Genomic DNA, 22513 nt, shown 5'->3' with positions numbered 1-22513 from the left:
TTTCATTTCAACACAACTACAGCTTCATTTCGATATAACTACAGTTTCATTCGACATTATACACTCAAATATGTGAAACTGTTATTCAATTTCATTTTATATACACTGCAGTTTTATTTCAACACAACTACAGTTTTATTTCGATATAACTACGGTTTTATTCGACATTATACACACAAATATGTGAAACTGTTATTCATTTTCATTACAATACAACTACAATATCATTTCGATATAACTACAGTTTCACTGAATAATATACACCTAAATATGTGAAATTGTTATTCAGTTTCATTTCAACACAACTACAGTTTCATTTCAATTCAATTACAGTTTCCTTTGATAATATAAAAATAATATGCGAGACAATTTCTGCTTAGATACACTGTAGTTTTATTTTGTAATTACCACACCAAAAATACGCGCTCTGTTAAGCTATAATTTTGTAATTAGCACACTAAAAATACGCGCTCCGTTAAACTGTAACGGCTGTCGTTTCTTTACTTAAAGAACGGCTCCGTTTTTGGACCAAGTCCACGATATAATTGCTGATGAATCAATGGCCAACCTTGCAATGTAATTCATAACCCACAGTTCGGAAAACAATTGGTTCGAATACATGACATTTTGTTAGGAATGAAATTGTAATCTAAATCGCGGATATTTATCTAAAACTTATTTGTGTGGATAGATTTTATTTTATTTTTTGTAATAACGAGTGATAAAATTAATCTCATAACTTTTTGTGGTGTAAATTTAATCCTTAAAAATTATACAGTAAGTCAATAAATTCCCATTAAAAAAAATCACACACATCTAATCTAACATTACTAAAGTATTATACTACTTGAAAATTTAAACCCTTATATTCTAATTAAGCAAATTCCCATATAAAAATACAACCGCATTGGTTGACCTTCAAAAAAGAAAAAAGCAAACTCCCATATTAAAAAAAAAAAAATGCATACACGTCTAACATTATTATACTACTACTTGAACATCTAATTGGCCCTTATACAAACATTTTAGGGACTTGTGTAGACTAATAACACATCCAGTAATTTAATTCTTTCACCTGTTTCCAAGACAAGACAACGTTGAAAGACCATAAATTTAGAGTTCAAACTAATCAATTGTGGGTTCCTAATCTATGGTGTAATAATCTCTTCTATACAAAATGTAGCTCCAGAACGTGCATCTTAATATAGTCCGACCATTTAAACAAATTAAGCAAAATTTTGACCCGGTAAAATAATCTATTAGTCAATTTTAACTTTTTTGACCACTACTAGTTATTTGATTTGATTTTGATTAAATAATCAATATAAGTGTTTGATTAATTAAGTTTTGTAATAATTTGTTGCTCCAAAACACTAAAACTCACAAAAACTGGTCAAACCAATTTTTTCGATTAACTTTTTGAGAATGTCATTTTGTGTATAATCAGTAATCAACTAACAACTAATTTATCAAGCACGTTTCTACAATCAGCTAATAATATCAACTAGTCAAACCCACTAATCCAATCAACTAACACTTATTTATACAGGGATTTTGTGTTGTGTTACTCAAGGTGCAGATGGAAAACGGTAGATTAATGCAATTCTAATATATTTTGCATGTAATTTAGAACAATATATACCACATAAGATATGACGCGTGCGATCAGCTCTGTATAATGTTTGTTTCAGACATGAAAAAAAGGAAACTCTACACAAAGAACAGTATTGACTCTGAAAATCAGTGTAAATGCAATGCCATAAAGGAAGCAAATACAGTTGCTTCTGAAAAATACAGATAAAGAGTCCTCATTAGCTTACCTGACTGCAAAAAAAAATGCCTCTTCTTCTAACACAATATTACAAAAGGAGCTATGAACACCACTATAACAACACAAATCAGTTATTTTAAACCCGCCCATCCATCATCAACAAACTACTTCCACTGAGAATTTTCAACGCGGGGGAAAACCATATTGTTCTCTTCCAACTTTGTCTTCTATAGTGTTTGTTACAACTGTATATGGCCGCCAAACAGATTAATATGATCCCATAGGTGGCATGCCAAATGGGGGCATAGGCGGCATTCCCATGCCACCCATGGGTGGTGGTGGAGCAAAACCACCTCCAACACCAGGACCTCCCATGCCCGGAACTGGTGGAGCAGGCAAAGCAAGAGGCAATAGTTGTGCATACATATTCTGTACATGACAGTAGTAAAGCATTAGAAACCTTCTGATAAAATAACTTAGTCAAGAACAAATACATACTCCATATAAAATAATAGCAAACTATTTTAAGTACCTGCTGGTTAATAATCTCCTTCTCTTCGTTCTCTTTAGCCTTTGCCTGAGATTGAGCCTCAATTTTATCTTTGATAAGTTCATCCACTTTGCCAGTATATTCACGGATGAACTGCAATAAAAATCCATGCCCAAAAAAAAACAAAAAAAAAAAAAAAAAAAAAAACGTATAAATGAAAAGGACATCCATGGGCTACACATGTAAAAAGGTTATTTTTCTACAACCAACTTTTCCCTTCTATGCGTAAGTTGATGTAAGATTTCATTAGTATAATTACTAATAATCAAACATTAACACACTAAGCTTTCTGTGCTTTGATTCAAAATTGGAAAACATTAGTATCATTGAAATTAAAACAATGTGTTATGGCCTCATGTATTAAATTGGACTGACGAGAACTCAAGAAAAATAAACAAGCAAAGGGGAAAGGGTTAGTGAGTAGAGTGAATTCGTCCATGTTTTTGTCTGGTGTGTGTTGTGAGAGAGAAACCATGGGGTTACCTGCAACAGGTAAGGGAATGCAAAGTCAATCATGTTGTTCATCCAGGCCAGCTCAAGAGCAACATCAGGGCGAATCAAATCATAACAAACAAAGAGGCACGATGCAAAGCATTCCTTCTTTCCCTGCAAAGCATAGCAACCACGTTGTTTTGATCAAACCACTGAATTCTAACATCTTCAAAAAAGCAAGGAGCAGATTTTAGTGACAAATGAAAGCAGAAAAGGCATATTCAAGCAATTACCTGCTCAATGAAATACACAAGTAACTCTTCAGCAAGTTCACGGTCCCCAGATTGCGAGGCAGTCTCCATGGCATCTTTGTAAAGATTGTCTTTCTTAGATAGAGCAATGGATTGCTTCCACCTGCCTGCTTTCTTGTAGATATAAGCAGCAACCCGCCTCATCTCAAGAAGCTCATGTTTCTCAATCTGAGTCGATACATCAAATTGTCAGACCATAATTAGACTGAACAAAAATAATAAAATGTAACAAACTAAATTCACCTTCTGTGCAAGACCAATCTGATCAAAGTTATCATGCAATTCAATAGATTCTCTAAGTCTGTCATAGTCTTCCTCCTCAACATATATCTCATTGAGGGCCTCATTAACAGCAGAAACGTTATTGCTTTGAACAGCAACCATGTATGGCTTCACTAAACGCAAATGGCCGGCCTGATCTCCACAAAAATATGAATAGTTTAGCAATATATATATATATATATATATATATATATATATATATATGTAACATAAAGAGATGTTCAAGCAAAGTGCACAGAAATAGTAATAGCCTTTCACCTTTCTCATAATGTCCACCACACGTGTGTGATCCACCTTCAGTGCAAGGACATTTAGGAGGTCATTAATGAGGTCAGGATGCTCTTGCAAATAGAAATGTACAGCCTTGTAATACAACTCCACATTGGCAACTTTGACAATGATGTCTTTGAACTGCATGTGTTCCCAAGCATCAGGGGAGTGATTCATGACAGTAGTGGCAGCATTATCAAATTCATCATATTGGATATACAGATAGGTAAGTTCCATCCAGTGCTGCTGCTCATCACAAGCTCGTATAAGTTTAGGAATGTTAAGACGGGTGGCGAATAATTTAATGTGTTCCATGAGCTTCTCATGACGGTATCTGGCATATAACACACCAAGCTCTGTGAAGATACCCATATGTGCACGCTCCAACCCCAGACCACTTTCCATAAGAGAAATTAGTTCATTGAAGCATCCTCGGTTTTGATAAAATTCACTAACTTCTTCTAGGTCATCTACCTGCAAAAGTAACAACGGACTCATTGTTAGTAATGCAGAAGCCTTCTGATAGTTTAAACAGGAGAGGAGATAATTCAGTAATAACAAGAAAATAAAGTCTTGTTGGAATTCATAAAGATGTCCAATAGAACTTAACTAGGATATACAAAATAATTGAGTAATAATAATACCTGCACTATAATATTAAGCCCACAAATCTGAGCCAATCGGAACTCCTCAGCGTCCACGCAAGCAAAGCAGACTTCCTTCCATGTCTTTGCACTATTTGCCTTGCGTGCAGCATCAACCGCACCTTGAAATTGCTTCAACTTTACTAGTGTGCTAGCCAATTTGCCCCAATTAGAAATAAATGCAAATATGATCTTTGCAGCCTCATATAGGCCTTCATCAAACAAACGATCCCCAACATTGGGTAGATTGGCAACATTTGGCATGAGAATAAATTCTTCAATGTCACCCAACCGATCAATTTTGGCATATGCAAAGATAAGTTCACTGTCAACCTTAGGCTCCTTTGTCTTCTGCCTAACCATCAGTAGATATTTTACCAAATCATGGTAAACATCTGCATCCTCAGCAGCACGAATAACTTCCAAAAAGTGAGTAGCATCATCTGCACGGATAAATGACTCAATTGCATCACTAACTAAACCATCTCGGAGTTGAGCTTTGGCCACCTGGCTCCACACCGAGTCTTCTTCAACACGGAATGCAAACTCCACAGCCCGGTTAATGTCTCTAATGTTATCTAATAGAACATTAACAGCTTGGACATTCAAGTTGAATTTCTTGAAAATAGCAAAAGCCTCTTCATACAGTTGGGCCTCAACAGCCACTTCACCAACAGCAGGTCCATCAAAATTGTCAAGCCTATTGACGTAGTCCATAACTCTAGATGGATCAGCTTTTATGGCCGTTAAGATCAGCAAATTCTGCAAGTTAAAGTTCCCACTAAATGCAGAGTTTTGGAGCACAATTTTCTCAAGAAGCTCAATTAATTCATGGGGAAGATCAGCAGTCATGAAAGCTTTAACAGCTGCAGACACTTGTTCTGGGCTCTTGCTTTCAGGCAAAGCAGTTGATACAACTTGATCAATAAGCTGCCTTCTGAATTCATTTTCTGGGTTGAGAACATTGTCCCAAAGATCAGCCTCCATCCTTTCAACTACATACCTAAAATAACAAAAACACTCATGAACATCCAGACCTTTGATGAAACTGAATGCCATTGCACTAGCAAGTAAATCAAGCAGTTAATACAAACCTCGCCTGAAGTTTGAACAGCGAGTTCTTGTTTGTTACATTGATTAGCTCATCATCACACTGCCCTCTCCTGTATGCAACAACTGCAAGGGTAGGATCACGCTTCTCACAATACTTACCCACAACACGTGAGTCGTAATATGGGTTTGTTGTGAGGAAGTGCTCTGGGTTGTTGTTGCTATCTATAATTATTTTACCCAGAGCATTGTGAACATGAACATCTTGGCTTCCTTCACTCACAAGGTGCTCCAAAAACTGAGTAAGCAATCGAAGGCGGTTCCTGATATTCACAAGAAAATAAGAGGAATACAAAGTAACAATGACCAAGAAAGAAGCCTAACAGAGAGAACCCAAACCTTTTCTCACATTCATCAACTAGTGGCTCAACAGGGAGTAGAGAACGGACAGATAGGATCAGGCCTTTAATGAAATCTTCTGGGCATTCGTCATCTAGAAGCTGCCCAACAACTAATGGAGCATTTCCTGGATTGACCTATCCATGAGAAAACAGAAGACTCAAATTGACCGCACCTTGATGATATTAGCAACTTAACTTATTATAGGAAACCCTAAACAGAACTGTTACCTTTTGGACATAGCCTTCAATATATCTGAGCATATTGCTTGTGTATAGGTAGTGAGTGAGGTCTGGAACAAACCCAAAGCGGTCACATACATTAATTAAAGGTCGGGCATCAGGGAGTTTGGCTTCCATTAAAAAGTTTTTAGTTTTCTCAGGGTCGTAGAAGTTGGATTCCCTAGTTACACGCTCAACTTCCTTGATTTGTCCAGTTTTTGCAGCTGCTTCAATGTACTTAAAGTGGATTTCAGGATCCTCACTGCAATAATGAATGCCAATAAGTTCATGGATAAGTATTGCCAAAACAAATTTGTAATATCACAGTTGTAAATCCATTCTTTTGGCAATGTATACCTTGAGCTCAAATATGATCCTAAGAAGAAGTACAACCCATCATATGACTTAAACTGCTCAAAAAGCTTTATGCAGCCATCAAGGCCCAGCTGCTCACAGTATTCTTTTGCAACCTGAATGGATAACAAGCATAATCAATCAATACTCTTAATCGGATATATATAAAACAACAATTTCACACCAAAGTTGATGTGACTTGTTTGCATGTCTCAAGGTTAACCCAGCAAGGTTTCTTCTGAAATAATAAATACTAAGAACACCACTGATACCTGAACAATTATCTGAAGATTTCCTTTCAGATTGATTAGCAGAAGGTCCTTCATGCATTCCAAAGCCCACTCACGTGAAAGAGTCCCAAAGAATTCAACCAGGCCCTGGACAACAGATCAGAGAATTTAGTCAGAGGCTCTGACCCTAATCATCTACAGCAGAACAGTTGCGAATATATTGGTGTTACCAACCTGAGGCTCAATTGCATGAGTATTTACAATAACACGCTTTATATCAGGCAGCTCTGTGTAGTGCTGTGGAAACAGTAAATAGTTTATTTTAAATTCATTATCCAGTCATACAAAAATTGAAATTAAAAAAAATAATAATAATAAGCAAAGACATAAACCTGTAGAGCTCTAATATAAAGTCCAGCCTTTTCACAAAGTTGAGCAATTCGAGGACGATCATAATGACTGAACATTCCATTTGCCAAAATTGCATCAGCCACATTTGGGAAAGTAACAAGGTTGATTTCCAAGACCTGGATAGAAAAGAGATATCATGGTGCTAAAATCAAAACACCTAAACTGAGGCAAGTTTCTCTACAATTAGTGAAAAAAGAAAATCAACCTTGGTCTGCAGAAAACCATGCTCAGGCAGGTTGGGTTTCAGAACATCCAATAAAAATGCTGTAGCCTCACGGATCATGTTCCTCTGATCAAAAGAGAAAGAAAATTTCATTCATGATTGCAACATCCAACACATAAGGACTTCAATTCTGTAAAAGCAAAGCAGAAAACAATGAGCTGACCTGAAGAAATAGATCAGTTATTGTGTTGTAATCAACAGGACAGCCTCCCTCCATTTGGGACATCATGAGGGCAAAATTTACTGCTCCCTGCAGATATCAAACTTAATGTTATCCTTCATCCTTATGATACTCACATGTTATTCACTTGTTCATGCTTCAATAAAGAAGAGGCCAGTTTCCAAAGTATGTTACAATGGCATATTTATTTCAGTGAGCAAAACTAAAGGTACACATAATACATTTGAAAGACTGATGATGGTAATGTTAACTCTATTAAGATTTACTTATACAACAAACATAGTAGACATGTCATAGGCATGCAAGTGACATTCACAATCACTGATGGGCGATGGCATACCTGAGGATCAGATCGAAGAATTGTTTGCAGTAGGAAAAGATAGTCTGGTGTATACCCAACCTGCAACAATACCAATAAAAATCTTAATACAAACATACTATGGTCATCAGATGAATACAGAAACAAAAACAGCAACGCAAAATGAGTAGATAGAAGATAAACATTGGATTTCATCTTAAAAGCTAATGAGAAAAAAGAATAGGAGAAACCATTGAAAAGACCAAAAAACTTTCACTAACCTGCTTAGAGTATATTAAAATCTTGTCAAATTCCCTGCGCTCTGCAAATGCTGCAACGACCTTCGGGGTCGCTCTTGCTTTAATATATATTTTCAATGCCATGTCGTTATCCACAGTCTACAACACAATATTTTTCCTATTAGAACATGAAACAAGAAAAGCCAATGGAATACCAGACAAACCACCAAGAAAACAAAACCCAGCCATGCCACCCAAAAGTTCACCGAAAGAAATTGAAAACTAACCTTCACAAGATCCCCAAGTTCCTCACTACACTCCAGTTTATCCTCAGCTAACCAGTTCTCCAAAAGATTCTTCTTATTTTGGTTCACAACAAGTCGTGAAAGTTCCAATGACTCAAAGGCATTGAGCTTCCCTTTAGTTAAAAGGGTTCCAAAGTACTGAAGCAAAGGTGGTGTTTGCCCTGCCTGAGCAGGAACACTCTGCAAATAAGCCATAAAAGCACATTAAGGATTAAGGATAAATATAATTTCCTTGATTTTTTTTTTCACAAGGATTATGAAATATGAAAGATAAGTCACGATGATTGTATCAAGAAATACCTGAAATTTGGCAACAGTATCAGGTGTCCGGAGAATGCCTTGTGGGGACTCTGCAGCAAGCTCAGCAGCCTCCTTATACTTAGTTTGAGCAAATAACTCTTGGAAACGTTGAACCACCTAATTCATTTAGAAAATGAATGAATATAACACCAAAAAATAAAGAGTTAACATGTTCTAACAATCACAGCTAAGTATTGACAAGTGATTCCCTAGACTAAAAAATAGTAGCATGATCATATCCAAAAAGTACATAGGGGATAGCACTGAAGATGATTTGTATAATAAAAACCTGTAACTCTGTAAGATTCAACTTGCTCACTCCACTGTAGACTACAAGGATTTGTTTGGTTCAAAAACAAAACATAGTAAATAGGTTATTTTTATTTTTGGAACTTGTATATAGTGAAGTGCTTGTAATCCCTTCAGTATTTTTTTTTTCGAAAAGATCAAGATAAATTATTCCACCCCATTATCCCTATTTACTTTAATCCCAACTTTTGAGCTTGGATGCAAACCCACCAGCTAACTTACACCCCTAAAATGTATATGAGATTAGGGTGGTTGTTAGTCCAAATGTCCAATCCTCCCTAATCCCATGAACCAGACAACACCTCAGTGGTATCCTATTATCTTCTACGGGCATGAGTAATACTGAAACACTATGAAGGTAATGCTTCAATCAATAATCAGAAAGAGTGAGAAGAACAAAATATCGGCTCACCAAATTCTCAGCACCAGGAAGATTTCCTCTTTTGGCAAGATTAACAGCAAGTTCCAAATTATTCAACTGCCAAATACATACAAAATTTAAAATTTGTGAATAATATTAACTTCACATTTCTAATACCAAGTGGGGGAAAAGGTATAAACTTACTTGGCCACTAACAAAAGGCACAATTGTTGCTTCATTTACTGTGGCAAGCAGCACCTGACCTCGCCTGTTGACAGCATAGAAACCCCCTACAGAGGAAGCTTCTGCTGTCAGAAAAATGGGGTCAGGGCTTATCCTATTTCTGTATACTGCAGTAGCTGATTCCAGGTCATAGACAAATAAAAGGCCAAGCTTTGTAATCACATAAATTAAACCATATCTCTGTGATATCTGCAACCATAAAATATGGATTTCAGCATACAATATTATATTTACACCATCTGGAACAGAATCAGATAGAAGGGGATCAGGAAGACAAACCTGCATTGCAACTGGAAAGTCATCAGCAAAGTCTGGGGGAAAGAAAAGATCTGCTTGTTTCTTAGTAAAGGATGGTTTCCCTGCACATAAAACAGACCAGACAATTGAATTTAGAACAGAAATCATGGTTCCAAAAATATAAAATGATAATAATGCAAGAATCAATGTAAATGCATTGGATTAACAGCCCAAATGTTTAATCCCTTGAAACCTCATATTTTTCCAACAACACTCAGCACATATAAAGTGCAGAGCATGCTTCTGCATTTCTAGATTAGGATTTTTTAATCTTTTGGGTGTGGGGGTAAATAGGTAGGAGGTATCCAGAAGTCAGACACAGAATAACAATTCAGGATTAATCAAAGTTAGGATGAACAGGACCTGGCTGTGCTCCCAACTCAATGACATGCAATTTTGATGTAACCTGACCAGCATTTGAGGATTTTGTTGCAAAGGATATGAGAACAGAATCCTTATCATTTCCTGCAACCTGATAACATAGTATACCAGTCACAACATGTCTGCAAGCAAAGTCAGCAAAAAAGGTTCAGACAAAGAAGGAGTTTTTCTCACTCTAAATGAGGCAAATGAAGCAGCATGGGCTTCAAGAGCTTGACTGCGTTGCTGATCAACTGAAAATAATTGCATGCTCCCTTTAACAAGCTGTGGCCTCTGTTACACAACCCAAAAAAATATTTAAACAACAGTCATTTATCTGTTGTCAATAGAATAAAAACCAGAAAGAATGCATATTAACTAGATAAGAGAAGTCAAAATATCGTAGCTATATGTCACAAAAGCTACTTTTCCGCACACCAGAAGATGATTAAATGGCAAAGCACGTACAAAAGTACACAACCAATAATTGGAAGGTGAACACGTTATGAAAAACAGGAGATGCAGAAAGATGGAAAAATTCAAAGCTCAAAGCAGAACCATAATAAGAAAGATAAAAGTAAACTATTATCAAAAAATAAATAAATAAACAAAATTGATTGGCCATGTAATAATAAAAATTAAAAAGAAAAAAACTCAGAGTGCCATGGTCCACAAATTCATGATCCTCACATATCCTAAAGGAAATCCACATCCCCAAGTCCCAGAAAAATAAACAAATCACATTTTGAAAATCCAAACTCCCAGCTTATAGATTTATTACATCAAATAACCTTTCAATCAAAATTCCTCCTACCAATATTAAGAGATAAACAACACTGAATTTCTTTGAAGAAGATCATAAAAAACAAGCATTTCTCAAATCATCCTTGTTCTCAGATACAATCTTGTAATGTCTAATCATTTCCAGATATTATAGATAATTAAGTAGCCCTGTTCAGATCCAACTCCAAGCTCAAAGCTAACAAAAGTTTGAGAGATATCGAATGGCCAGCTCAGCTCACAACCAAGGTAAGGATGGAATCCAACATCCATGCAAAATGAATACTATAGTAGTGAGCACCAATCAGTTCAAAAATTCCAATTCAGTTCAACAGAATATACTTTATCAAACTTGAAGGAAAAATCCTTGCAGAAAATGGAAGAACCTGCATACTGGTTACTATATGTCTATACTATCAAGTTGTTCACCATTGATAAAAACATGGATAGGGCAATGTTCAGCATGGTTGAAAAAATCGCTACGCGCTCCTCGAGCGCCTAGGAGCTCGTGTATTTTTTTAATTATTTTTTTATTTAAAAAAAATTTGTTTAAATTTTTTTTAAGACTTGATAATTATAAACTATTTAATACTTTAATAGCTAATACTAAAAGATTAAATATTAACCTAAAAACATCTAGGGTTTGAACGATTTAGAGTTATTTCGCTCAAAACGACGTCGTTTCGAGTGAAATAACCCATTTAAAAAAAAAAAACAAAACAAAACAAAACAAAACCAAAAAAAAAAAAACAAAAAGGGAAAAATAGCTAATCGGCCGCCTAGACCACTGATTATGGTGATACGCTAGGCAGGCCAGCGCCTAGGCACGATTTTTGCAACACTGACGTCCAGACATTTATGGAATAGCTTGCAGCAGAAAAGTAATGAACAGATAAATTCCACACTCCTAAGTTGGCAGAACCAAATGATGACAAATTAAAAATACTAAGGATAAAAAGGGAATAAATATTGGTGATCATAGCAGCAAAGTAATGGATGTACACACCTCTGGAGAACCTGGCGCAATTCCAATCAAAACTAGCCATTTCTCGGTAGGATCACATCGATAATTGATTATTTGGTTGTTGGCCAAATTTGCTGTTCTATCAAACATCTTTACAGGCTCAGAGTCACCTAACAAGACACATTGTGAAACATATCAAGCACGGATGATCAACCATAGTATCAGAGAGACAGGGGATTGAGGAATCTACCTTCAATTGGCCAATGATACACAGCAGTTTGAGTGACCAGACCCAACATCTTTGGGGTAATCCACTTCCAGAATACAACCTTAATAGAAGATGTACATGATGTTGGTCTCCAAATTTTGATAGTTCCATAAATGTAGAGAAGTCTAAAAATGCATGCAATCTATAGACAGCAATACATTAATATATAAATAAACAAAAACCATACCTGCTCAGGCATCTGGTGTGATTTCATTTTTTGCTTAGCCTCAATATTGAATATTTGCAAATGGTCTTGAGTGGTTCCAGGAACTTGGGCTTCAGAAAAAAGAGGAAAATTGCTTTGTCAATAACAAATTAATTAATAACTGCCTCAGTAGCTCAAATTCACACTACCCAGTTACTTTCCTGAGTTACATAAGTAGACTACCCTAGCTCAGTGGCTCAGCCTCACTTCAAAATTATAACTTAAATCTCCACATTGAGAGACAGATAAAAACAAAAATTAACCTTAAATCAGGGCTATTACGGATTTCTAGATATTTCTTTTAACCACCCCTCAATTGAGCCATTCTCAAATCTCTATCTCTCTCTCCCCTCAAAAGGAAGTGATCAAAAGAGTATAGGATTCAGTAATTTGAGAAGATGCAAAGATTTGAATTAACTATAAAGCAAAGATCAGGTACCTTTCAAAGCCAAAATTCTGGAAGTGGGACACATGATAGCAGAGTCTGCTGTAATAGGCCGCCTCAAAGGCTGCATTGGCATGTTCATATCAATGATCACCACACTATTTTGAGGTGCTGTCTCCCGGACACAAATAAATTTGTCGGATTCCATTGTCACATTTGTAAACGTGATAAACTGAGGGTTGACCCCTAAGCTTGACAGCTGCAACACAAGACCAAACATACAAAACTTAAATTTCAAAGGCCATATCCGTTCAACTCTCAAATTACAAAAACCAGCTCACAGATCTGAGTACGAAGTACAAATCACAGATCTACCGAACTTTAGCTTCTAGCATTCTAAGCTACCAAAAACCTCCCAAAACCAAATCGTTTAACCCAGAACCAATCATTTCCGCAGTCCGTATTCCAACTGACACTTAATCAGTTCATGGCACCACACAACCGGGAAAAAACGATCCGAAATTCAATTCCTAACAAAATAACTGCTGAACCAGAGCAAACAACACTAAAATTGATTACCGTGAGGGTCTCCTTCATAGTGATCGGGGCGTTAGCGGCAGCCATGGCTGTGGTCAGATCGGACCCCCGGATCTACGAAGCAATTGGGAACCGAGAGGCTGAAATGACGACGCGAACGGGACGAACGAACGGTTGACTGCAATCGCGTAGCGAGCTCAAAACCCTGGAACCCTCCGTGGGAGAGAAGTGGACTAAGATCTAGAGAGAGAGAGAGCGAGAGGGCGAGGGAGGGTTCTGTTCTGGAGAGAGAACGCTGCTGCTAATGCACTTTCAGACTTGAATGTCAAATACTGAAATATTAATGAGAAATAATACGACGGATGTCCAAAACGGGATTTTCGACTGAAAACTTAGCGAGGGACAGATCTACATCTCATCTCATAATCTATTTCGTAAAAATGTAACAAAAAAATTTAACTGAATTTTATATATAAAGAAAGATGGTACCCCGGATAGTGAAAATTGGATTAAGACTAAGTAACAATTCATTCTTCCAAGAGTAAGTCACAGTTCATTCTTTCAAAAGGACCCACACCCCGACCCGATAGAGCATTTGAGATGATAGTAAAAATTGGATTAAGAGCAAGTAACAATTCATTCTTCCAAAAGGCTAAACCCCAACCCTAAGTAAGTAACAATTCATATTTAAATTGTAATTCACTGATCTTGAGGTGTGATAGTGTCTTTAGACCGTTATAATGACTTATGACATCAATGTTGTATGCATATGTGGCTAAATTGAGTTAATTCTAGCAATGGTCCTCTAACTATATTGATTTTTCACAATTGGTTCCCGACTTTGAATTTGGACAATTTAGACACTTGACTTTTGAATTCTTTCCAATGTTAGTCCTTCTGTCAAATGAAGGTTACATGGACGTTAAATGAAGGGGTAAAGTAGTTCTTTCACTTGCTTAGTGTATAATTTCTCGTCTTTCTCCCTTGTATACGCGATATATATGAATCTTGGGAGTTGTTAACTTGGGTCGTCCCCAATTGCCTCTTCTACTTCTCCGGCTACGAATTTCTCCATCTTGAACGCCACTGCGGTGGAGCGAGACGATGGCACTGAGTTTCCTGTCGACAGTATTGGGGCCGATGGTGAGCATCCAGGGAGCTTCATTGGATAAAGAGCCACCGAATGGGTCGTCGTTACCCGCGAAGGCGCTAACAAAAATGCCCTTTTTTCCATGGCGTTATATGCCCCCAGCGCGACGCTGTCTTCATAGAAAGACGGCAACATTCCGCCGATGGAAAGTGAGAGGATATCAACTCCGTCCTCAATCGCCGTATACATCGCCGCCAAAATCTCACTGTCCGAGCACCCTATTTCATTGCACACCTTGTATATAGCCAAGTGAGCCAGCGGCACAACCCCCACCGTCGTGCCGTTAGCACTCCCGTACACAATTGCGCCTCTCACGAAATTCCCAGCAGCCATGTCGGCCGTATGTGAGTTGTGTCCATCATCGTCGAACACCGATCTCTCCCTTCAGCTGAAACTCCTCGCTCTGATCACCTTGTTGTTGCACGCTGTGATGTTGAGCTCACATACTCCCTCCCATCTCGCCCGCGGCGACAGCATCCCTTCATCGCTAAACGAAGGATGTTTTCGGGCAATCCTAGTATCCAAAACCCCCATTATACACTAAGCAGTTGAAATGACTACTTTACCCCTTAATTTAACGTCCACTTAACCTTAATCTGACGGAATGACCAACATTGGAAAGAATTCGAAAGTCAAGTGTCTAAATTGTCAAAATTAAAAGTCGGGGAACCAATTGTGGAAAATCAATATAGTCGGAGGAGCATTGCTGAAATTAACTCAGGTTATATTATATTAACTTTTGCAAGTGAAGTTAAACTGGCCAACTTATTTTTCAACTAATTGAGTTTGAGTCAGTCCTTCCAAATGATAACCATTAGCCTATTGTTCATATTAGTATTTGTGTCTTATAGGATCTCCATCAGTGCATTTTTATAGGTTTTCGCCGACTTTTTGGTTTAGGTAAGATGTGTGAGAGAGAATAATGGGTACCTTTTGCAAGTCAAGTTTTTTTTTGTAGGACCCATTGCATGAGGACAAAAAAATGTTGTTGCAGGTGCGCATTCGGTGCACTTGCAACGCGCGTTAAAAGCCTATTTTTTTTATTTTTTTGCTTTTTTGTATTTAATCCCCCTCCCCTCCCCTCCCCCCCCCCCCCCTCCTCTTTTTTCCCTACACTTCTATCTTACATGACACCTAAAAAAAAAAATCCAACAAATGAGTTGTATAAGTGTAAACAATAAAACTTGCCGACATTGCTCGAATGTGCGCTATGTGTAAAAATCGTATTATAACCCTAACTGGTAAAGGATCACAATTTGTAAACTATCCTATATTGCCCATAGTTGATTGGCTAAAACCATGAAAAACAATAGACAAAGTCAAATTTAGAACATTGTGGTTACCATATACTCATCTACTTTTGTACCATACTATTGAATTTTATACACATTATTTTGTTCGTTTGCATACTTTTGTTATCATACTATGGATTCAAATCATAAAACTTATTACTCTTATCGTTTTCTACCTTTGAACAATGAAATAAAAAATGAAGAAGAAAAAAAATCATTTTTATGCATTCAATATGGAACTTTAATATATATACACATATATGTGTGTATATATGTATCATATACTTTTATATATTAATTTATTTTTTTTATTTAATTAACTGTTTGTTTATCTTGATTCCAACTTCATATTTAATACCATACAAAAAGATTTGTTTATACTTTAATTTATTGCAATCATCAAGTATTTTATTCAAATTATGATTATGAATCCAATGTTTGAACCAAAGACTCCCAATTCATCTGCTAGAAGTGATATTATAGTTGTTTGGATTTTAAAAAAAAAAAAAAAAAAAGTGCCAAATACTCAAATATGTCCCTACAAATATATTATTGAGACCATTTACTTAAATAAAAATTAGTTTTACACACACATTGCGTAACTGATTTAATGCCTAATGCAAAGTTATATAAAAGAAGTTCATTATAGTTGGCATTAAAATTAATGTTTCTAAAAACAATTATCAAAATACTTATTGTAGTTGGTATGTTATTAGTGTTGGAGAAATAGACATACATTTAATAGTGTGATAATGAAGAGTATAGTTGTCACACAGTGCTTTCAAATGGGTCTTCCACCCACCTTTTAAATAGCAACCCTTTTAGAGAAGCTTGAAATATTTTGGAGGGAAAGTAAGGGGGAAACCCATGCGCGTGCCGCCGGCTCGGCTCGGTTCGCACGCGTGCGAGGTGTGGTGTGGTGTGCCACCTTTATATTTGCCCTTTATTTATTTCCAAGAATTTCGCCCATCCAAAATAATTATTTCGTGGCCAAAATGTCTTTCGCTATTTTCGTGGCCACCTTCTCTTCTGTTGCACTAACTTGTGGCTGTAATTGGGTTAGGCAGTTAAATTTGATGCTATATATATCGCCTTCCCAGAGCTCAGAATCATTCATTCAGTCTTATCCTTCTCGCCTTCTCTATTCTTTACAGTTAGAGCAACAATTAGTCAGGTCCATCTGCGTCTTAATTGTGCCAGTTAAGCGTAGTCGTTTGTGTTACCCAATGTTGAAAAAATCGCTAGGCGCCTGGGGACCGCCTAGGGTGCCTAGAGCGCCTAGGTGGGCGCCTAGAACGCCTAGGCGGACGCCTAGGCGGGCGCCTAGGAGGCCGACCGCCTAGCGCCTAAGCGCCGATTAATCGACGCATAGGCGCGATTTTCGCAACACTAGTGTTATCCATCAGAAGCGTACCAAATCTATAAGACCGCACAGTCTCCGGAATTCGTTTTTAAGGCAGTGTTTCGTACACGACACAGACCTTCTTCGTCACAAATTCTTTATTTCTGAGCCAGCCTATAACAACGTAGTTTTTACTACGACATATTTCCTCAATTTCCTAACAATTAGGTAGTAGATACTACTTTTGGTTGAAATTATTCTAAGTTTTTGTTAATTCACTTTTGGATAGGTTTGTGATTGTTTTCATCTTCATTGTTTGTCCGCTTCTTTCTTGTTGTAATGTTTCATGTGCAATTGGGTTACTGATGCTAGTTTGCAAAAGGAACATATTTGATCTAATTAGTTTTGTTACATTAAAGAAATAGATGCATGAAATCCCTAAGTAGATTCCTTATACTAGTATTTATAAATTTAACCCCATAATTTTTTAGTCATTGATCATTCTAGATGAATAGATCAAATTAGTTCACACTTATCACGAGAAACTTACTTCACATCTGATCATGATTATATAGAGCAAATATTACTTTTGGTCCATTGACTATTATAGGTGAAGCACTTTTGGTCATTGACCTAGTATTGCTTTTTTCAAATTAGGTGCATGAATTTCTAACTAGTATCACTTTTGGTCCTCCGGTCTAATTTTCCTGCCACATATTACCGGAATTTCAACCGGAAAAATAATATGTGATAATTAGAAGGGTATTTTGGTCCTTTTAAATTTATTTCATTTTTTTCTTTTATTTTTTTCTTCTTCCCGCTTTCTTCCTCATTTATCCGTTTAGTACACGTGAATTACTTCCTACCTTTTTCCTTGATTTATGTAACAAAAAAAATGAAATAAAATGTCAAATTCAGTACTGTGTTCTGCAAATTTTGAGTATTAAAGAAACCAAGGAGAATAGGCACGGGGATAGCTTTCGTATTGATAGTATTTTGTAGAATAATTACAAGGAATATGTAATATTTAGACAATGTAGTAGATGCCTAGACAAGACAGGGGTGCTTTTTTTTTTTTTTTTTTTTTTTTTTTTTTTTTTTTTTTATAGCTAGCATCCCAACTGCCCCACGAGAATAGGGTAGGCGGTTGGATCGCGGTTTGACCGAGTCCTCCCGTACACGCCCGAGGCCTAGGATGCCTCCATCGAAGCCACCATCTGCTGTGAGCCCCCCGGATCGTGATTGCTCCTGACCGAGGCCGACCTTAGAGGCCTAGGTCGACCTCAGAGGCCTAGGTCGATCCAGAGGCCTAGGTCGACCCCAGAGGACAAGGTCGACCTTGTCCTCTGATATTGTGCCATGTCCTTCTCGGGTCGATTTGCCTCGAGCCCGTTTCTAATATATCCATCATCATTCCCCCACTCTTCGAGTTGTGAGTCATCGTCAGCGAAGGAGGGTAGCTTGCTTCGAAGGTCGACCTCGAGACCACGGACCCGAGGTCGATCTTGGCCAGGTCGGGGTCAGCCCCCAGACGAGGCCGAGGTCGACCTGTGCCGGGGTAGCCCTTGGCTCCTTGTACTGCGCCTTCCCTTCTTCGAGTCGGTTTGCCCCGAGCCTGTTCCTAATATATCCATCACTTCCAATTGACTCTTGAACTATTAAGATAAACCCTGTCTATGTGGATATTACATTTAGAGTTAATCAACATTTTGGTCTCTCAATTGTTTCTCAACTTTTAATGTAGTCCATAGTTTTTAATTTCAACCAATTTGATCCTCTAATTGTTTAAAATTTAATCAATTAAACCCTTTTAGGGACTAAAATGGTGATTTCAACATTTTAAAATTTCGTCAATTTGGTCCTTGTAAGGATTTAATTGATGAAATTTTAAACAATTTGATAATCAAATTGCTTGAAATTGAAAACTAATGATTACATTGACAGTTGAAAAATAATTGAGGGACTAAAATTGTGATTTCCCCTTATATTTATTTGTAAGTGTACAATATTATTCCTTACAATCCATGATGCCATAGCAGTATAGCACAATACTGGAGGGCATAGTGGATATATGAAGTACGGAAGAATTTCCTATTTATACTATGTGCCCAAGTCTCGTTTTAGAGTCAACTTGTAACCATCTCCAACGTGAGCAGCAAATCGGCAAATTGGCACAAAAAACGCCAAACTTTTGCCGATTCTGAATAGTGCTGCGCCAAATATGGCGCAACACTATTCTATTTTTTTTAAAAAAACTTTTATATTCTTGTTTTGGAAAATAGCACTTTTTTTCTCTGAGTTATATACTTATATTATTTTTTCTCCCGAATCATTCAAGTAGCTGTGTTTTTCCTAAAATATTAAATAGACATATTTACCTTTAAAATAAATATTTTATTTATTTTTCTTTTCCAACAAATTATGACCACAATTTGGTTCAAACCAAACAGACAGTATAGCAACCAAACCGAAATATTCAAATTACAATTTAGAATCGAAACCCGATATTTAAAGTTTATTAAAATCGCGAACTGGAACAGTCGGTTCATGCTCCGAACTGAAAAAAATAAAATACATTTATTGTTGAATTTAAACTATTTTAAAATAAAAAATAAAATTTTAAAATAAAGACGGTTCAAAATCACGAACCGAATTCGGAACCGCCGGTTCACGATTCAGGATCCAGTTTTTTCGATTCATAATTTTATTAAACTGGAATTCAAATTTTGGGTTCAGGATCTGAATCATAACCGGAAACTTTTAATTCGAACCGTGGTCATCCATACGTATACCCAATAATTTGTTGGAGAAGAAAAATAAATAAAATGCTTATTTTAAGAGTAGAAATGTCAATTTAATATATCAGGGGGAAAAACCGTCACTTTTAGAATAATTGAAGGAGCTAATGTGCTTACATGAATAATTCAGGGAAGAAAAGTGCTATAAGTATATAACTCAGGGAGAAAAAGTGTTATTTTTCCTTCTTATTTTACCCTTGTCAGTTTTTCTTAATTCTTTTTGTTTAAGGTTATATTTAACTATTTTGTTCAAGGTTGCAAAATACGTTAGGCAACCCCTAGGCGCCGGTTTTTTTTTTTTTTTTTTAATTTAAAAAAAAATAAATTAAAAAGTATCAAAATTCACTAAGAAAACATTATGGGTCCGTTTACCAACAGAAAACTGTTCTCTTTTTCTGTTTTCTAATTTTTTAGTTTTCATTCTCAGTTTTCCATTCTCTGTTTTCTGTTTAGAAAACTTGTTTAGTAACTGAAAACTGTTCTCCGTTTTCTATTTTCTAATTTTTCAGTTTTCACCTAAAAGTTAGTTTAGATAATATTAATAATTTTTGAGCTAATATTTAAAATATTTTTTTTTTTGGATATATTCATTTGAATGACATGTATATGAATATATAACTTTTACTTTGAATTCTAATATATGTGAGATTTTAATATCGAATATCTGGACCGAACTTGTATTATGATGTAACATAATTAAAAATATTCGAATTAATAATCTATTGAGTTCAATCAAAATCTAAATCATTATATATAGAGAGATTTTAATTCTTAATTTTGATAATGTAAATAATGTCTAACTTTAAAGTGTAAGCAAATAAATTATTTTTAAATAAGTAAACTAAGTAGAAAAGATAGAAGATAGTGATAAGTAAAATAAGATGATAAATTGATAATGAATATAATCATAGTAATGAGGTTATAGTGACATATAACTAAATAGATGATAGATGATTCTGTTTTCCATTTCGAAAACAGTTTTTAAGTGTGTTCCAGTTTTCCAGAAATTTCCAGAAATTATTTTCAGTTTTCAAAATGGAAACTGTGTTAGTAAACATGTTTTCTGTTTTCTATTTTCCAGTTACCGGAAATTCCCAGAAATTTTCAGTTAGTAAACGGCCCCTAAGGTTCTCATAGTTTTTCTTACAAACTATTTATTTAAGTGGCTATAAAATTGTTCAAAATATTGTTGAAACCATCTAAATACATTAAAAAAATCTTGAGAGCAAAAGAAGCATTTTTTTTTTTGAGAAATTGGTGGAGCAAACCGCTTTTGGTTGTTTGCGGTGTATAGATCTCGAAAAAATACGCGATTTGAAATTTTTTTTGTCCAAAACGGACAACCGAGTCAAAAGTTATGCCTTCGCAAAGTTTTTAACCCTAAATCCTAATAATAATAATAAACCAGCCGGCTAGGCGGCCTCCTAGCCGCCGGCCGCGGAGGAGGCCGATTCCGGCCTTCCTCGCGACGGCCGGCGCCTAGGCGCGATTTTGCAACATTGATTTTGTTAAATACTTAAATATAAATTATATCTCTTCAAAAAATATAAATTATATATTACTCTGTATTAAAAATAAGTTATATCATTTGAAATATCTCATCAAAACGATTAAAACAAGACTAGTATTGAATATAAATTAATTAAAAATTAAACTACACAAAACATAATTTTAACAAAATTAAATTGTACTAAGTATTATTATTTATATAACAAATTATATTTTGTATTAGACTAATAAACTTTTAAATTATGAAACACCAAATTATTTTAGTATAGAATAACATTTGGTGTAAAATTTTGGTGTGATAGGTTGGAGATAATAAAATTTGGGACAATACTACACGGACTCTAACAATTTTTGTATGTAGATCCTTTTCTTGGGACCCACATGATGAAAATATCTAATCATTGTTTGTCATGTCATGTCATGGAGTAAAAGTGAGGAAGTCGAATTTAGAAGTACATGTAGTAGAACTCTAAAATTTTATGTGAGAATAAGCCACTGAACTATTTGGAAAACAACAATTAAGCCATCGAACTCGAATAACTACCAAATAAGCCATTGAATCCGGAAAAAAAAAAAAAAGAGCAATTAACATTTTTAACTCCAGGTTTTTGCTAGCTGGATTGCCTAATGTTTATTTTATTTGCGTTTTTTTTTTATTTTTTTATTATAGAACACCTACATAGTAATATATTTTAAAGTAATTATAATCAAAATAGTTTTGTCTTGTCTAGATCTAATTTATTTATTTATTTATTATTTTTTAAACAGAAGATCCAATAAAAAAATAATAATAAATAAATAAATCAAATATCGATAAGACAAAACTATTTTGATTATAATAATTACTTTAAAATGTAATACTATCCAAGTGAATAATAATAATAATAATAATAATAATAATAATAATAATAATAATAATAATAATAAAAAAACAACGTAACTAAAATAAACATTTGGCAATCGGTAAGACAGTAAACAAAAATATGGAGTTAACTTGTTAAAAATGTTAATTGCTCTTTTTTTTTTTGGGTTTAATGACTTATTTGCTCTTTTTTTTTTTTTTTTTTTTTTTTTTTTTTTTTTTGGATTCAAGGACTTATTTGAAGTTATTTGAGTTTGATGGCTTAATTGTTGTTTCCTAAATAGTTTAGTGACTTATACGGTATCCCTATTCCTTTTTATATAAATTTTTTTATGTTTTGGGTTGGAAATGCTCTGGAAAATAAAAGTTTTCGTAGGTAG

General features: G+C 35.5%; 1 protein-coding gene and 1 pseudogene across 1 annotated transcript; both read right to left on the bottom strand.

Annotated features, from left to right (window-relative positions):
* Positions 1-1645: 1645 nt before the first annotated feature.
* LOC109154966 (clathrin heavy chain 2-like) lies at positions 1646-13349 on the bottom strand. Its single transcript, XM_019302691.1, has 30 exons — positions 13223-13349; positions 12698-12902; positions 12241-12329; positions 12036-12114; positions 11828-11955; positions 10237-10335; positions 10045-10153; positions 9664-9743; positions 9346-9573; positions 9193-9258; positions 8472-8588; positions 8154-8351; positions 7909-8025; positions 7670-7729; positions 7312-7398; positions 7131-7214; positions 6907-7041; positions 6749-6811; positions 6557-6661; positions 6288-6400; positions 5940-6192; positions 5710-5846; positions 5355-5633; positions 4261-5263; positions 3605-4090; positions 3308-3478; positions 3047-3232; positions 2805-2927; positions 2304-2414; positions 1646-2200 (listed from the first exon to the last, which is right to left on the bottom strand). Exons 1-30 carry the CDS (start codon positions 13265-13267, stop codon positions 2039-2041), a joined length of 5118 nt encoding a protein of 1705 aa, XP_019158236.1. The 5' UTR covers positions 13268-13349; the 3' UTR covers positions 1646-2038.
* A 787-nt stretch (positions 13350-14136) lies between these two features.
* On the bottom strand, positions 14137-14864 carry LOC109154885 (annotated as a pseudogene).
* Between the last annotated feature and the right edge of the window lie 7649 nt (positions 14865-22513).

The sequence above is a fragment of the Ipomoea nil genome, unplaced genomic scaffold (genome assembly GCF_001879475.1).
Source record: "Ipomoea nil cultivar Tokyo-kokei standard unplaced genomic scaffold, Asagao_1.1 scaffold2662, whole genome shotgun sequence".
Lineage (NCBI taxonomy): Eukaryota > Viridiplantae > Streptophyta > Magnoliopsida > Solanales > Convolvulaceae > Ipomoea > Ipomoea nil.
This window is presented reverse-complemented; position numbering and strand designations above follow the sequence as displayed.

Coding starts and splice junctions, on each gene's coding strand:
- LOC109154966 (XM_019302691.1), bottom strand. CDS start 13,267: ATGGCTGCCGCTAACGCCCCGATCACTATGAAGGAGACCCTCACG. Junction 12,330..12,697: donor CAGAATTTTGGCTTTGAAAG/GTACCTGATCTT, acceptor TTTTTTCTGAAG/CCCAAGTTCCTGGAACCACT. Junction 10,154..10,236: donor CTTCATTTGCCTCATTTAGA/GTGAGAAAAACT, acceptor CTATGTTATCAG/GTTGCAGGAAATGATAAGGA.